The sequence below is a fragment of the Mya arenaria genome, chromosome 12 (assembly GCF_026914265.1).
Source record: "Mya arenaria isolate MELC-2E11 chromosome 12, ASM2691426v1".
NCBI lineage: Eukaryota > Metazoa > Mollusca > Bivalvia > Myida > Myidae > Mya > Mya arenaria.
Genome location: NC_069133.1, coordinates 41,026,680 through 41,044,438, shown reverse-complemented (window position 1 = coordinate 41,044,438; position 17,759 = coordinate 41,026,680). Strand labels below are relative to the sequence as shown.

Sequence of the window (17,759 nt, the reverse complement as noted above, 5' to 3'; positions counted from 1 at the left end):
TTTATTTGTTTTGATCCCGGCTTGTGTTCGCAAGCCGCAAGCTCTATAGCGATCAAAAAAGATGAGATATTATTGTTATCATCCGTTAACGCCGCCATTTTGACGCTAAGCTAAAGTATCGGCGAATAGTTTGTGTCGTCGCCGTCTAACAATTACGAATTTTAATATCGTTGTCGTCTTAATTATCATTTGAACCCGAGAACATCGTCGGCGTGGGTCGAAGGGTCATAAAAAAATTACGGTCGGCGGTAAAAAAATACGGTCGGTCGGGCCACCAGAAACACATCTATTTTTTTTTTGGCCTAAGTAACATACTGGTTATAACCAAAAAGTATCTATGCTGTAGAGTGTCGTACCTTGCGAATATGGGTCATGGCGACCTGTATCTGTTCCTCATCTTCTTCACAGCGTGCGAGCTCAGTGTGCACCTGGCAACGCAACTCAACCAGCAGGCTGTAATATTGTGAGGAACAAAGCTACTAAACCTGATATAACCAACTCAAGTACAAATGTGTTTAAAAAAAACTCTTTTTAACACAAAAAGTGGTATCAAATCCTTCATAAAACACTGCTGCAATAACTTAGTAGTGCCTCATTTTGTTACAAGTTAAGCTTCATAATTTTCGATTAGGTATAAAACAATAGACCAGTTGCCAAAGCAATTTTTCAACTTGTCGAGATTTGGCAGAGGTTGTCTAGCTAATATATTGAGTAATTCAACCACATGCTTATATTTATTTACAAAATATAACCCTATTATTGGTCAACTGATTGTTTGAATGACATCTGGCAACTGGTCAATTCAAAGACACTAAAAGTAATAAACACAAAGACAACATGAGTAAGCAGATGACGATCGCTTGTCAGATATTTTTAATTTCAATAAGCATGACTCAATTATCAAATCCATAGTTATGGGTCTTGCTAAACATTATCACATTGTCATGGTATCTAACCTCTGTATATCCTCCAGTGCCTCTGCAACCTGTGTGAGCGGACGCCGCACGTGGTGTCGAAGGTTTGGCTGAAGCAGGGGGAGACATAGATTCCACTGAGTGACGCATCCAGCCTGTATAACATTTGGGTCCGCAAGGCGCACAGCATTTGTTATGGCCTCGCTGCAACGCTTCATGGCCTGAAGCCTTGTCTACAGAAACAAAACAAGATTCATAAGGGTTTACAAGTATTACTTGATAATTCATATTGCCTTGATAACACACATCTAGCTTGGAATACATTTGTGTCTGCTAGGTGTACTGTGTTAAATGTAGCAGTGCTGCTGCTAAATACACGCTGAAAGGCCTGAAGCCTTGATTATATAGTACAGGAAAAATAGACAAATCTAAATTTTATTCAGTAGCACACAGTCTGCAATGATGCCATTTGGGTCCAAAAAGAGTATAACTTTAGTAATGGCCTCGCTGAAGCACTTGTTAGCCTGCAGTCTTGACTGGTAAATAATGCAAAAAAATATGTTCAGATGTACAGCAGTGACATCCATTATGTCACATAAAAATATTATATAACATGAGTATCTGTCAGGAGTTTCAGCAAAACATTTAAAAAATCTACAGTTATAAATCATGTTTAATTCACTTATTTCATTCTAAGTAATGTCCCTTTAGTACTCACATCAACCACTTGTTTATGGAGAGATTCTTGTTTCCCAGCAAGCTGTTTCACAGTAATGTCGCACTGTAAAAACTCCAACTGCAGGAAAAATCCCTGCTCCTGGGATAAGAAAAAAATATTTTCAGATTGCGATAGTAAGAGAGTTGTACCTTCTTTTAATTTTAATGTCACTATGAACTTTTAGTTTTCAATTTACGCTTCTGTAAATGTGTATGCACTTCTTTAATTGATTTGCATCTTTATTTGTCTGAAATGAGCATCACAGCTAAATAGATAAAATATTATCAAAAGGGCTTCACCTATATACATAAACAATGTATTTGTGTCGGACTTTGAATGGCAAATGTAGTTCATCTTTAAATTAATTAAGTACAAAAAAGGGGTTTGAAAAAGACCATATTTTGACTTGGTAAATTCCTGGGGGCGGGTTCAAGAGTTCAAATCAAGCGCTATCTTGTACAAATAAGTTTTTTGTTTCCTTATATTGAGATGTACAACTTGTGTCTTTACCTTGATGTTGCATGTGGCCATGTGAGCTGCACAGTCGTGTGCCAAGTCTGGAAAGTCCAGTTCCAGACTCAGCCGCCCTAACTCCAGGAGAAGATATGGCCTGAAAATGGGTGACAAAAAATAAAAAATACAATTTTAAAAACCAAAATATAAAGAAAACAGGATTTATTTATTGATAAGGCTCTTTCATTTGTTTTAAGATTATTAACATTGCTGTGCATAAACTATAATTATCAAATAATAATGACAGAAAATATTGTTTATGTTATATCTTTATCACAGTAGTTTGGTTTCATTTCAAGCAAATATTTTACAACAGGAATGGTGCTTGTAATAATCATTCTACATCTTCTGAAATTTTTAAACAATGTTAAAGATTATCATGTGACAAATACATACAAGCATACATATAGTGAAGTAGCATGGTTCTATTACATGAGCTACAGCAATTGTGTCACATCATTGTCTGCAAGTGTTATATATCTGTGAAATGTGGACACATTGAAACTAACCCTACCTGGGACACTTTTCTTTGGAAAAAATATCAATATCTTCTCCTACAGGGCTAGAACAGCTTAAGTCAACAGAAGTTATTGTGTTAGTTTGATTTTTTCTGCCATTTTTATGAAGAAATGTGATATAAATTATATGATAATAATGTGATATGATATTATGTGATGTGATAATATCTTAATGCTTTGTTTGTATTGTAATGTATGATGTATTGTAATTCAGTATTACCTCAAATGTATTATGATGTTATGTAATTTTATGCAATAAAATAATGTTATGTAAAGTAATGTAAGGTGACAAAACCTGTGATGTACACCAGTGTAATTAGTGCAACCTTGAATAATGTAATGTAAGGTAAGGTATAACTTCATGACTGTATGTATGTAGTCTTATGTGAAGTACAAAACATAAGGTTAACTATGGTAATGTAATGTGATTAAACATAATATTACTGTAACTATTTAATGAGATAAAAAGTAAGGTAACCTCAAGAATTATAATGTTATGTTAAGAAAGGTAACCTCAAGTATTGTTTTGTTATGTAAAGTAAGGTAAGAATTATAATGTTATGTTAAGAAAGGTAACCTCAAGTATTGTTTTGTTATGTAAAGTAAGGTAAGAATTATAATGTTATGTTAAGAAAGGTAACCTCAAGTATTGTTTTGTGATGTAAAGTAAGGTAAGAATTATAATGTTATGTTAAGTAAGGTAACCTCAAGTACAGTAATGTGATGTAAAGTAAAGTTACCTCAAGAATTATAATTTATGTTAAGTAAGGTAACGTCAAGTTCAGTAATGTGATGTAAAGTAAAGTTACCTCAAGAATTATAATGTTATGTTAAGTAAGGTAACCTCAAGTACAGTAATGTGATGTAAAGTAAAGTTACCTCAAGAATTATAATGTTATGTTAAGTAAGGTAACCTCAAGTACAGTAATGTGATGTAAAGTAAAGTTACCTCAAGAATTATAATGTTATGTTAAGTAAGGTAACCTCAAGTACAGTAATGTGATGTAAAGTAAAGTTACCTCAAGAATTATAATTTATGTTAAGTAAGGTAACGTCAAGAATTTAATAATCTCAAGCATTGTAATGTCATGTCAAGTAAGGTAACCGCAAAATTTCTAATGTTTTGTCAAGTAAGGTAACCACAATAATTATAATGTTTTGTCAAGTAAGGTAACCTCAAGTACAGTAACGTGATGTAAAGTAAGGTTACCTCAAGAATTATAATTTATGTTAAGTAAGGTAACGTCAAGTACAGTAACGTGATGTAAAGTAAAGTTACCTCAAGAATTATAATGTTTTGTCAAGTAAGGTAACCACAATAATTATAATGTTTTGTCAAGTAAGGTAACCTCAAGTACAGTAACGTGATGTAAAGTAAGGTTACCTCAAGAATTATAATTTATGTTAAGTAAGGTAACGTCAAGTACAGTAACGTGATGTAAAGTAAGGTTACCTCAAGTATTGTAATGTTATGTCAAGTAAGGTAACCTCAAGTATTGAAATGTTATGTCAAGTAAGGTAACCTCAAGTATTGAAATGTTATGTCAAGTAAGGTAACCTCAAGTATTGTAATGTTATGTCAAGTAAGGTTACCTCAAGTATTGAAATGTTATGTCAAGTAAGGTTACCTCAAGTATTGAAATGTTATGTCAAGTAAGGTTACCTCAAGTATTGAAATGTTATGTCAAGTAAGGTAACCTCAAGTATTGTAATGTTATGTCAAGTAAGGTTACCTCAAGTATTGAAATGTTATGTCAAGTAAGGTTACCTCAAGTATTGAAATGTTATGTCAAGTAAGGTTACCTCAAGTATTGTAATGCTATGTCAAGTAAGGTAACCTCAAGTATTGTAATGTTATGTCAAGTAAGGTTACCTCAAGTATTGAAATGTTATGTCAAGTAAGGTAACCTCAAGTATTGTAATGTAGAACACCCGAACCATAGGTATTTTATGTGACGTAGAGCATTGTAACGTTAGGTTTTATTATGTGATATAAAGCAAATTTATGTTAAGTATTGCAATGTAATTTAAAGTAAGGTAACCAGTAGAGTAAAATTATGTTTTATTGTTATGACTTGTAATCTGGTTATAACACAGTTCTGTTTCAATGAGCAATTATATTACAGCTTCTTTTTTCCTTGACATGAGTTTGAATCGGCTACAATGGATTCAGCTAATGGCAGTTCATGCAAGAGAGCCATAATAAATGCATTCATGTTATGTATACATAAAAAGCCTTAATAAGGTACACATGATAATCCAATCGTAAATGAAAATCAAAAACAGCAACCAATCAAAATCACTCTGTGTGTGACCATGACAACACTCACATTTCCTCGCTGTCTTGAGAAATCTTCTTTGTTGAGAGCGGGGTAGGTGTGCGGCGCCCAGTGCCTTTTGTTGGACTGCGCCTAGTTTGAGATGTATATGGGTGATACTATAGTAATTAAGATGTGATTTGCTTGCTATACTATATAATATAATTCTGTGACTGGTGGCCTTTTACATGTCTAGAAAACTCAAAATATAAGCATAGCAAAACTGCAAGAATCTAATTTATTGCAGGGGTCAATTTTCTCTCCAATACTATTTTCAGCTTGTATCATTTCAAATTTTTATTATGGTATTTGCATGCCTGAATAACAGACTTCCATTAAAATCTTTGCATTCATTATTTTGATTTTATTTTTGGAAATACTTGCACTATGCATTTGCCTTGTAAAATCTGTATTTAAATCACTTCAAAACTTAGAACTGTTGACTTGTAAAAGGCCACTTTTTTTACTAAGCTAAACTTTCAAGTGGCCAAAACTTCCTACAGGCTAGATTATACTAAATTTTTAACTGTAGGTCTTACATACTTTTCATTTGCAACATCTTTGAATTTCTTTTTTCGCCTATAAATTAAGTATAAGTAAAATCAACACAGCATTGAGATTGAGAATTGAACTGAATAAAAATAAAATCTCTGCTTCTTGAAAATCTGATTTCTGGTTACTCATAAAACAGTCATCAACTGTCTTAAAATATACAGAAAAGATATAAAAAATCTTGGTAGCAAAATCATCATACTATGAACTATTTCTAAAAGGCCAGACTAAAAATATTCTTTGTTTCCCGTCCCACAACCCATGTAAATTGAGGTACATGTGGGGTCGGTCAGTCAACCGATAACTAGCTTTATCTGTTATGTTTATATTATTTTCCAAAATGGTTGATGAACTTAATAAATATATATATATATATATATATATATATATATATATATATATATATATATATATAATAAATATATATATATGTATTAATAAATATATGTATATATATATATATTTATTAAGTTCATCAACCATTTTGGAAAATAATATAAACATAACAGATAAAGCTAGTTATCGGTTGACTGACCGACCCCACATGTACCTCAATTTACATGGGTTGTGGGACGGGAAACAAAGAATATTTTTAGTCTGGCCTTTTAGAAAATCTATTATGAAAAACTTTAAATTTCCTAGTAACTACCATGCAGTTAGCCAATCAAAAAGTTTTATAGTATTTTCTCAAATCTATTTTTAGATTATTTGTAAATTTTAAACAAAACAAAATGCATAAAATTTAATTACATTATAATTTCAAAACTATTTGCTGTCCATTTCTAAGGCAACTGTGCTTTAAAAAATTCCCAGATTTTCAAAACCTCTAAATTGTGAAAACTGCAATAAAAATGCTTTACAATTAATTTAATATCTTATCTTAACTAAACATTTAATTACTAAAAATGGCACTATATTTCAAAAAAAAATTCAGAAAGGATAACATACCTTGAAATTTTATTGAGTGGCATAATAAAATGTAAATTATTTATCATTCCATGATAAAAATCTGAGAAATGAAAAACAGCGTAGCATTACTGGCAAAATAAAAACTAAAACAATAAAAATCCATGAGCAACATTACATGTCATCTTCATCTCCACTGTAAAAAAGAAAAAAGAAAAAGTAAACTACATTGATAAGATAGTCTTCTACACAGACTGAGCGAAGAAATGAGTTAGAGAAAACCATGGTTATGTTACAAAGTCATGTATTATTAAAAAGGATGTAATAATTCACCATAGAATATTTTTTTGTAACTTTACTTTCACATTAGTGGAATGAAATGTTGTTTGGACAATCACAACAATTTCCATTAAATTTGGTTAAAGGTTTTATTCCACCATAGTCAAAATAAACGAAATGAAATCTATCAATTCATAAATCACTTCGCACCAATAACAATGTTTATTTGTTTTTTATTCAGCGATAAAATAATGATCGCATATTGTCAAAAAATTGTAACAATTTAAAGTCACTGGCGTAAATCTTTCCAATTGATCTAATTTTATGTTTATCATTCTATAAAATAGACTACCTTTCACAATAAATTTACAACCCTCATTTACATCTAACTTAACATTTTGAGTGGTCTACACTATATTGTGTTAACGAGACACTAACTGGGCCAGCAACTGTTTCTTTCCTATCGCTTTACGTGCTTTAACAGTAAATTTACTGAAAAAATGTATTGGAAAACTTGAGAAATACTGCCTTCTCATTAGACAAAATAAAATGCTGACCACTAATGTGCAATAAAAAAAATATTATAGTTATTGTCCATCTAACAGTCCATTCAAATTTGAGTAGGTTCTATGTTTAAAAAGAAAAATCCAAGCTGAAAGATGATAAATAAAAAAAAGTTGGGTTATAGTGTTTTGAAACTGTTAACGTTAAATAGTGAGTGTGTAAACTATTTAGGAAGAAAGCGTGGCTCATTAGAAGAGAAGAGCTATATAATTTTTGGTCGAAACAGGGGAGGTAATAATGTACCTATCTGATTCCCTTCCAGTCTTCTGTTTCCTTTGAAAATATCAACAAGAAATTAAATTTGACGAACAAAGTTTAATAATACTATATTTGATGTTATTAAGGTATTGGACCGATAAAATAGAATCACTGTTAAAATATGTTTTTACACTGATAAAGTTACTTGGACTCCTGCCTATCAATAATATACAATGTCACTGCAGGTAAAACAGGTCTAACTAAAAGAAGTTCAAAACTGCTAAAAGGGTTATTTAATAGTCACATTAGGCATAATTATTTTTTGGTGGCAAATGTTGTTTGGATACCTGCTTACAAACTTCATGTAATGGTTACCTCCTGTTGAAGGGCAGTTATATCACAGCGGGCAAGGAAGTCATGTGACCAAGTGCATATAAAGGAAGTGTCTTTCATTTAAAATAAATATATAAAACAGATATTGCATTTATATTAAAAATAAAAAATTATTCAAAGTTGAAATTCAGCTTTTTTTCCTTCGTTGTGTCAAATATATTATTTGCTGATCAAGGGAGATCAATGCGTACGAGAAAGACCACAATACTGCAGGCACTCATATTTTGTGCAATATTTAATGATAACAATATAAACCCAGAGTAAAATATGCAAAAACTTTATTAAGTATGAAATTTTGATGAACTTCCACATAACAAATTACATTTTACTAATTTATCTACTGACGAAAAACTCAAGATCAGAAAACTACTAGTAAGCATTTCTAAGACTTGTTATTACTTATGTTAATTGATGAAAATGAGCAAAATTTTAATGGGACTTGCAAAACACAATTTCGTTTTTATATATCAAAGATATACAAAAACACTTTTAAAATAAAACAATTATTACATATACAACATGTATAATTCATAGCTTTTAACTTTGCAGAATGTAAAACAGATATAATGGGTAAGCTAATACTTCGAATAATAAATAATTAAAGAATTAATAGCTGCAAAAGATAAAAAAATCAATTATATATAATAGCCACATCTAGAAACTTGCATTATCCAAAGAATCATTTCTCAACGAAAATCACTGTAACATATTTCGGTGATGAAATTAAGATGCTGGTTAGAGATGTACTAACCAAAAAATAAACGATTTGAGGCGACACAGTTGCAAAACAATATATTTTGTGTAAGTACATACTAACAATCATTAACATTTTGAGTGGTCTACATTTTAGTGTGTAAACTTCCCATTGAATGGGCCAGCCACTGTTTATATCTACCACTTCACCTGATAAATATCAATAAAAGCTAACAGCCAATTTACTGAAATAAATGTTTTGTAAAACAATAGAAATATGCCTAACAAAATACTGGACCAAATATTTTGTTGACCACTAAAAAAGAAATTAACCAGTTTATGTTTCTTTGGATAAAACAAAACTTCCCATCACCAATATTATCAGTATTTAGCAATGCATTTTATTATGTTAAATGGTTGAAAGGGAATAAAAGTTAAAGGTAATTTTTAACAAATATTATTTTGAAATTGTTAGCTGCTATGCATGATTGCATATTTGATACATATCTGAATTGTACAAGGATATTATACTCTATTATACTTATGATTAATTCACAAATAATTTTATCATTTTTATTATAAAGAGAAAATCCTATGATCAAAATCATACAATTTTTTGCTTTTATATTTCGTTTTAAACCATAAAAGAACAACAGAACAACAAAACAAACATCAATGCTCATCTGTTGACTCTCAGTCGTGAAAAAAGGGGTTACTCAACATATGTACCAAGTTTCATTTGAACATCCTAAACCCTTTTTGAGTTATAGTATGGTTAAAGTTGTTGCACTTTGCAAATTATACCCAACGACTCCAACAACACCAAGGTTGATAATAAAAATAACTATTTTATTCAAAAAACAAATAAGCTAACAATACATATGAAGAGCATGTTATATAGAGGCCTGCATACTTATCTGTTTTCCACAATTTATCCAGTTGGCTTAACTCAACTACTACTTAGAAATATTGTTTCAAAAAAGCATTCGTAAGATACATTTACAGTATGTTTCCAGTGCAGCTTTGACCATAAAAGAATGACTTTTAAGACTTATTTCTGAAAAAAAATAGATGAGCTTAAAATATTGCAATGATGTTCAACAAACCGCTTAAAAAATAAAATCCATCATTAATGAATTGTTGTTATACAGATGACAAAGAAAGCCTGCGTATGAAAAAAAAGCTAAAAATAGCCAACAGGTCTAAAAGGCGACTACCTAGAGACAGGCCTTGCTTCCGAGCTTGTTGTTGACTTCACAGATGCTGCCCTGTTGAAATGCCAAGTGCATTATAATCACAACAGTATGTTACCATGATCGATTTTTATCGACCTTACACTTATTTCTGTTTCTTATAAATGTACACCTGTATGCTGCTTCGGAATTCGAAAAAAGACCATTGAATTTTGCTCTGAGCTTAAATTATTGTTAGTATACACTAACTTATTTTAGCTAGATTGTGACAAAAGCTGATAGCTTATAAAATCACTCTTGAGTCCATTTCCTGGGCAAGAACCAGTACTGTGTCCTCTTTGAAAGGTCAAGAGAAAGTACACCTGGACAGGATTGAACCAACGGCCTCTTGGGTGAGAGGCGGACACCTTAACAACTAGACCACTCTCACCACTTTTAGATTAAAATTGATGTTGAAATTGTAGCAGTCACATTTGTGAGACCAACTGTAAAATAAACTCTTGAAATTATTTTTTTCTGAAGTAGCATTTTTATGAGACCTTGCACTAAATTTGAAGTAAGACTAGCTCAGTATGTTGTTCTCTAGCACCCAGAAAGTATATCTGTCTGCTGAACAAATAGTATGCAATATTGTCTAGGGTCACCGAATATATGTAGTAACTAATGAATCAATGGTTCTCTGGCCCCATAACCTAAATTTCTATTCCATATATGTAATGCTACATGTATGTAGGAACTTGCTATTAATGTCCACTAGCTCATAAATTTCTACATCGAGCTAAAGAAAATTCCCTGGGCCTTCAGTCTTAAGATACATGTATACAGCTACACCCAACACCCCTTTCCTGTCTGAATAGTCAGCACTTAAATACACGCCAAACAGAATTTGTGCATAATGTGTATTTGCAGTTTCGAGCGACACACTTTGCAGGCACTCACGAGGGTGTGCGAGAGTTTCGAGGTGAATTCACGTCTCTCGTTGATGATGGAGATTTCAGTGATTCACTAGTACGCTCTGATATAAGCGCCCTTCGTAAATCACTGTTCTTCAATTTTCCCATTCTACCCTTTGCTGAGTCGGGAAGTGACATCTCACTGACTTCTCGTGATAATGAGCCAAGAGAGCTGCAGGCAACAGTTTTTGTAAGTTTTGAAAAAAGTGTCATAACTTTTAGTAAAAAAGTGTAATAAAGTATTCAAAAAATTGTCGCTTTTGTTCCAGCTACTTCTTGAAATGTACTGCATCAAAAATTGCAGCAATCGATTTAAAAATCGAGTTGAAATCGGTTAATAGAAATACAAGGTGGGAAAAATAGTTAACATAAATATCAAACTTAAATTATAATTTATGGCACATGTTAGCATAATATAGTGTTGTGGATTTAACAGTTAACAGTGAGTTTAAGTTCAACTGTGTCAAAAACTAAACATATACACAGTCAGGTTTATCATCAAGGTTAATTTGAAGACTGTTATTTATGCAATTGGGGCAGGTTACTCAGTATGGCTTACTGGACAAAAGAATTGCGGCGACTCAATGGAGCTTCTCTTACACTGCTTTCGTTCGATACATTGGAATTACGGCCCAGATGAGTTGCGCTACTGGGCGTGGAATTTCTACACACATACAGGTATACAATATTTTTGGTAAATACAGCTTATTTACATGACAGGCCAGGTTTTTTTTTTATCAAGTCACTGTGGTATCAAATCAAATTACCATATTTAAGTAAGTGCAACTAAATAACTATAGTTCAGCTCCCCTTTTTTAAAAAAAACTAATTATCAATTAAAGAATTGAAACAGATTTAACTACAATGTATCAAGCCCGTATACAGCCAATACACCGAAATCTGTATGACTTAATTGCTAACTTTTAATCTTTTCGCATATTGTAAATTATATGGTAAATGTCATTGTTATGTATTTTTACAGTCAGATTCAAAAAGCATTGCAGAGCTTGTTTTACTTTGTTGAATGTTCCGACTTATAAATAAAATTTGCTTGACTTGACTTGACGGCCCAAAACAGGGTTATAAAACATTCACATAAATTCAAGCTATCCTCCCAACAATTTTGTTAAAATATCCCGACCCCACCACTCCAAAACCATAAGACATGACTCCAACCTATAAACCCCACAGTCATTGAACAATTATACAATATGTATATTAGTTATAATCATTACACACCCAATCCTTGATTAGAGTTCCACTAACGAAAATTGTATAATTTTATCTGAGCATTATACTCATCTATCATAGTAGGAATCTCACCTGTCTGGCTCTGTTCCAGATCCAGCCGACGCCATGCCTTTTTTCTTTCTGGAATCTGTACGAGCTACGCCCATCGTATTTAGGAGACGAGCAATCTCCTCGTGGTACTCTCGAGGTTCGTTGTTTTCAAGGGACCTGTGGGAAATAGATAATGGAGTTAAGTATAGGGCATGCCTATTGTTTTGAATCTGCATGATTGGCAATAATGGGATGAGCTCTTATATCCATGAGTACATGTTTTGATACTTACACTTTTAGTTTATGGAAATATAACTGTTGTTCATACCATATTCAAACTTCATTTTATGCTAATATACTTATTGTTCATACCCACACTTTCAGTTCATTGTAATATGCTTATTGTTCAAACCCACATTTACAGTTTAAGGTAATAATTTTTATTGTTCATACTTTCACTTTTAGTTTATTGTAATATACTTATTGTTCATACTCACACTTTTAGTTTATTATAATGTATTTATTGTTCATACTCACACTTTTAGTTTATTGTAATATACTTACTGTTCATACTCACACTTTTAGTTTATTGTAATATACTTACTGTTCATACTCACACTTTTAGTTTATTGTAATATACTTATTGTTTATACTCACACTTTTACTTTATGGTAATATACTTATTGTTTATACTCACACTTAAAAGTTTTTTTTGTAATATACTTATTGTTCATACTCACACTTTTAGTTTATTGTAATACACTTATTGGTTATACTCACACTTTAAGCTTATTGTAATATACTTATTGTTCATACTCACACTTTTAGTTTATTGTAATATACATACTGTTCATACTCACACTGTTAGTTTATTGTAATATACTTATTGTTTATACTCACACTTTTACTTTGTGGTAATATACTTATTGTTTAAACTCACACTTTAAGTTTTTTGTAATATACTTATTGTTCATACTCACACTTTTAGTTTATTGTAATACACTTATTGTCTATACTCACACTTTAAGCTTATTGTAATATACTTATTGTTCATACTCACACTTTTAGTTTACATATCTGGTAGTAGATGCCAAGTTCGGGAGAACTTTTGATGTCTTTGTGCAGCTTGGTTGTGTCAATCAGCTGATTACGGATCTGAAAGAGCATTATTGATTATTAGACGTAAAAAATGAGTACTTCAAAAGAAAAAAAGTATGTTGAATGTAAACACAGAAATGAATTTAAATACTTGTCTTGATATAAATACTACCCTAACAAAATAATATAACAAAAAATAGGCCAATTTAAAAGGTATGTAAGTATCCATAATATCTATAATTAAAATAGACCTACATAAGAAAATATCATCTTGGTAAATTAACAATCACTTTAGTAATTAAGACTTTTTCATTCACTTTCAATAAGACACTTCATAATTACTTTTGTACTAAAATTTTATCAATTACTTTAATTCTTAGACTTTTACAATCACTTTAGGATTAATACCTTAACAATCACTTTAGTACTAAGACTTGATTACTGTATCCTACCTATAACCACTATGTACATTCTGTAAATAAACTAGTCTTAAAGTAAAACCCATAGAGTTAGCTAAACTTACTATGAGTCCAAAAACTTGTTTAAATAATTGTGGAACATTGTTCTTGATGAAAGATGTAGATGCTGCTGCGATGCTTGAGGCTTCGCTCTTTCGACCCGCGTCAAGTTGGCATTCTATCAGAGCTCTGGTAAAAACAATTGTGTATTGCAATTAAGGTCAGTTAAAAAGTATTAAATTTTATTGAATGTACATATCTAATATGATAAGTGAGCTGTGGAGCAAACGCCTTTGCGTTTCTATTCTTGTTTTAATTGTCAATCCTGAAAAATGCTGGGTATCTGTTTAATTATAATAATGAAGTATTCGTGCCCAAAGCAGGATAGAGGGCTAAGACCCCTTATGAAATTGTTTCCAAGGTTACTTCCTACTGCTTTTTATATCTCTACAACTGTACAAAGGTCTAATGTTAAAAGCTCTCAATCCTGATTTCAGGATTATGGTAGTCCTGTGATTTTGAACATCTGTCTAACAAGCAACAAGCATTATGTAAACTCAACAATTTTTAAAGTCTGAGTAATGCTTCTTGCTAAACATTTGTACTTTGTCTCAGACATCATGTGTACCAAGAGTCGTTTGAATATCTTGACATTTTTGCGAGAATGTTTAGGTTGTTTTAACATTGACAACGCCAACAACAATGACACCAAGGCTATGACAATAACTGACTTAGTTTAGCTAAAACTGAGCATATTTTATGAAAAGCAAGAAAAAAACCTTATTCAATTATATAAGTTTATAACTATTTTAATCTACTATAAATGGTATTGTTCAAATATTTGGTAGTAAGATCAATCAATTAATCAGGTAACTTGTTATATCAAAATGTTTGATAGATATAGTAATGAAAATTTCCTAGCTCATCCTAAAATTACACAATGGCCGTACATCATCAGCTGTGCTCGCCACTCATAGTCTTTATCATCAATATCGTCCAGGGCCTTGACAACAGCATGAAGACTACGCGCCAGATACTGTTTAAAGTTTGGCTTCAGGAACGGTCGGGAAAACTGCCAGTAGATTACTGATGCGTTGTACACTAAAAAATGGTATCTGAAAGAAAAATAAGTTTCATATTTTAATGCACCCATTCCAATTTAATAAAAAACATATTTGTGTAAAACATGAGAAAAGGCTATTTTCAATGATAAAACATCAAATCTACAAATAAGAGCTTCATAATATATTGTCTAAAAAATGTGACAAAAATGTTCTATTCTGCAAAAACCTTGTTAGTAACACTATTGAATTTTGAATCATTCTAAACTTGAATTTACAACAAATTCTTCTCAAATCAGTATGCCATTTGCTGGTGTTTCCATTTAAAAAGGAGCATAACTCTAAGTTCAACAAAGATTAAATTATGCCAACATACAATGTGCGAGTTTATAGCCCATTTTAGAAGGACAGTCATGAAAAACTAATTCATGCTCAATTATTTTCAGTGGAAGCTTTGTTTGCATGCATGTAATTTATTTCAAATTTTAAGTTAACCATGGATATTGGATAATGAGCCAGGAAATTCAAGATGAGTGTATCTCTTGAATTTATTGAGTACAAGTGAAAAGATGAACATTACGGTACTAACCAAGGGATATTCTGAGACATCTTATAAAAAAGTTAAAAAAGACACACTTTAACGAAAGAATCAAAAAGACTGTAACCATGGCTTTCTTCACACCTTGGATTTTCCTTTGCAAATGAGATTGCTTTGAGCAGATATATAACAGCCTTCTCAAGCTGGTCTGGGTTGGTTCCCGATGGCGCTAGCAGCTGGGACTGGACAAGGTAGGCCCGACACAGGAACTGGTTCCCAGGTGGGGGCTTCATGAAGTACATCTTCAGGCACTCCCTTGTCATCTCAACAAGGCCATTCTGAGAAAATAAATAATATTTATTACTATCAAATTTTCAATGCTTTTAATTTTAACACAGGAATTCTGTGAATTGGTTTTGTTGTCTATGGGGAGAACCCAACATTTTTTAGAAAAGGTAACTACAGTCTTCGTCGTAACTGGGTTGCCCGAAGCCCGGGACAAGTAAATACTGTTTCTGGCAAGTCAAAATTCCTAGATGATTGCCCAAATGGGCAAGTGCATTTATCCAAAATTTAGATCCCAGTCTGTTTTCATAATTTCTTCAGCAACAATTCACAAATCCTGATTGAACATTATTATATATATTGAAAATTGGGTTTCGTACATTTACGCATGAATTGGTTATTTTGGGCAGGTAAAACTGTTTTTGGGCAAGTGGTTTTCTTCAATCACTTGCCCGAAAGGACAAATGCTGACAAGAAATTAAGGCAAAGACTGTAACTATGATCTTTATCTTTGACCTTTTGGTCAATAGGTTTAATCGACTCATTAAAAATGGCCACTGTGAATACTAAATTTAAAGACCCTACAAAAATGAAGTTTCTGACAGTGGGATACTGATCCTGACCACAACCCAACACAAAGCAATATGTATGTGTAGACCTGCAATGCTTTTCAATTTAGTCGGTGGTATACTAAAACTGTAACTTGTATGTTTGCAGTGGCCAGAGAATTTTGTGAATACATGTAGCAGATAGGCTTTATACTCTTTTGGCAGTGGTTGGAATTAGCACATGCATGCGCTGGTAACACTTATGCAGTGTGTGTGTTCAAGGTCTGAATTTCAAATAGCAGTGTTTTTGATAATTTTCATTGAAAAATTGAATATACCCAAGAAATCAGACTTGTTCATGCATAGATTAAATACATTAGTTTTTTTTGCACACAGAAAAAGTCTGTGTAATTCAACAGTAAAAGAACTGAACATCATAAGTGTAGTGCATATTAATTTTGGTTAGTATAGTCATAATTATGGTATGGCTGAATTGACAAATGATGTAGAGTTCTATAAAACATAAACAAAAATTCCAACCTGGAATGCTATTTCCGCACACTGAACGTATAGGTCAGGACTGAAGGCCTCAGGACTATCAACTGATGGCTTACTTTCGGCAACATTTCTCAGAAGACTGTAAGCTTGCTGCAAAGCTGGGTTTTTCTCCTGGCCTAATAAAGAATTTATTTTTATTTTATATACGTACATATATATGTGTGTGTATGCATAGGACAATTAAAAACACTTTCAGTATCAACTTTCAGTATTAACTTTCTGCAGCTATTCCAAAGCAACATTCAAAATAATTGTAGAGGGATTCTTTAACAGTTTTTTGGTTGGCAAAACAAGTTCATGGTATAACATTCCTTTATAAATGGAAGTATGTTCATAATATGTATGTTTACTAGTGGATGATAATAAATTATGAAAATTAGCAAAGCCCCGGCTCTGTGTGGATTGAGAATATATTGTATTAAAAGACCAGCGGCCCCCTTCAGGGTCGAGCATTCTTTTCTCTGAAGGGATCTGTTGCGTCTTTGCCGTAGCACCTTACACAACTGTCGATGTATAATTAAATTGTTCATGTCAGTGAGTAACACTCGGAAGAGGAGTTGCCAATAAACAGAGATAGATGTAAATTAAATCTCAACTGTGCAGAAATGTATATGCAAACATTGGAAATAAACAAGAGTCTTAGTCATGTTGTCAAAAATACAGGGTACTAATTATCTGTTGAAGTCTATGAAGAAGATTAAGAAGTTCTTTTCTTTTTATTCTAAATAAATCAAGACAATTGTTGAAGAAAGCAAGTTTTTTGTACATATTAAAGCATTACTTTACTGACTTACCAACTGTTTTCTCTGCAGCTACCAACAGCGACCGGATACTTGTATCCATTTTTTCTATGTGGCGTTAATGTTCTAAGAAATATATTCTTGGTAAGCACCTGTTTACATTGACGCCATATTGTTTGGACTGATTACCCAAATAATTGTATACATGCGCTAAAATATAGTTCCTTATCAAATAACGGTATTCTATTTAATCTGTTTTAAAAATGGCTTTCCATCGCTATCATAATTAGTTAATTGTAGTGAAATGTGTATTTCTTTATTTATTTAATAATCATGCCTATATGGATCGAAAATTGCAAATCGCTTAAAAATAGTCCATAGAAACGGCTAACTTCAACTAAATCTTAATCGACAACCCAAAATCAACGGAGCAGTTACCTTCCTTAGTCATTAAGTGACTTGCACAGTGCTACCAGAGGT

At 32.0% G+C, this 17,759-nt stretch overlaps 1 protein-coding gene across 14 annotated transcripts in view; it reads right to left on the bottom strand.

Moving 5' to 3' along the window:
* Positions 1-17,457, bottom strand: part of LOC128211207 (cilia- and flagella-associated protein 46-like) — a 76,605-nt gene extending 59,148 nt beyond the window's left edge. For 9 of the 14 annotated variants that reach the window (XM_052915705.1, XM_052915713.1, XM_052915714.1 and 6 more), the window contains exons 1-13: positions 17,334-17,457; positions 16,522-16,655; positions 15,293-15,486; positions 14,500-14,664; positions 13,615-13,738; positions 13,054-13,148; positions 12,036-12,170; positions 10,699-10,884; positions 4,994-5,074; positions 2,143-2,242; positions 1,633-1,731; positions 957-1,147; positions 357-453 (exon numbers count right to left, since the gene is read on the bottom strand). In XM_052915705.1, coding sequence (XP_052771665.1) covers positions 357-453; positions 957-1,147; positions 1,633-1,731; positions 2,143-2,242; positions 4,994-5,074; positions 10,699-10,884; positions 12,036-12,170; positions 13,054-13,148; positions 13,615-13,738; positions 14,500-14,664; positions 15,293-15,486; positions 16,522-16,655; positions 17,334-17,382 — 1,650 coding nt within the window. In that variant the 5' untranslated portion in view covers positions 17,383-17,457. Of the gene's footprint in view, positions 1-356; positions 454-956; positions 1,148-1,632; positions 1,732-2,142; positions 2,243-4,993; positions 5,075-6,617; positions 6,636-7,525; positions 7,556-9,783; positions 9,835-10,698; positions 10,885-12,035; positions 12,171-13,053; positions 13,149-13,614; positions 13,739-14,499; positions 14,665-15,292; positions 15,487-16,521; positions 16,656-17,333 lie in introns of all 14 variants that reach the window. The other 5 variants (XM_052915715.1, XM_052915718.1, XM_052915716.1 and 2 more) reach the window with 5 other exon arrangements.
* Positions 17,458-17,759: the final 302 nt, after the last annotated feature.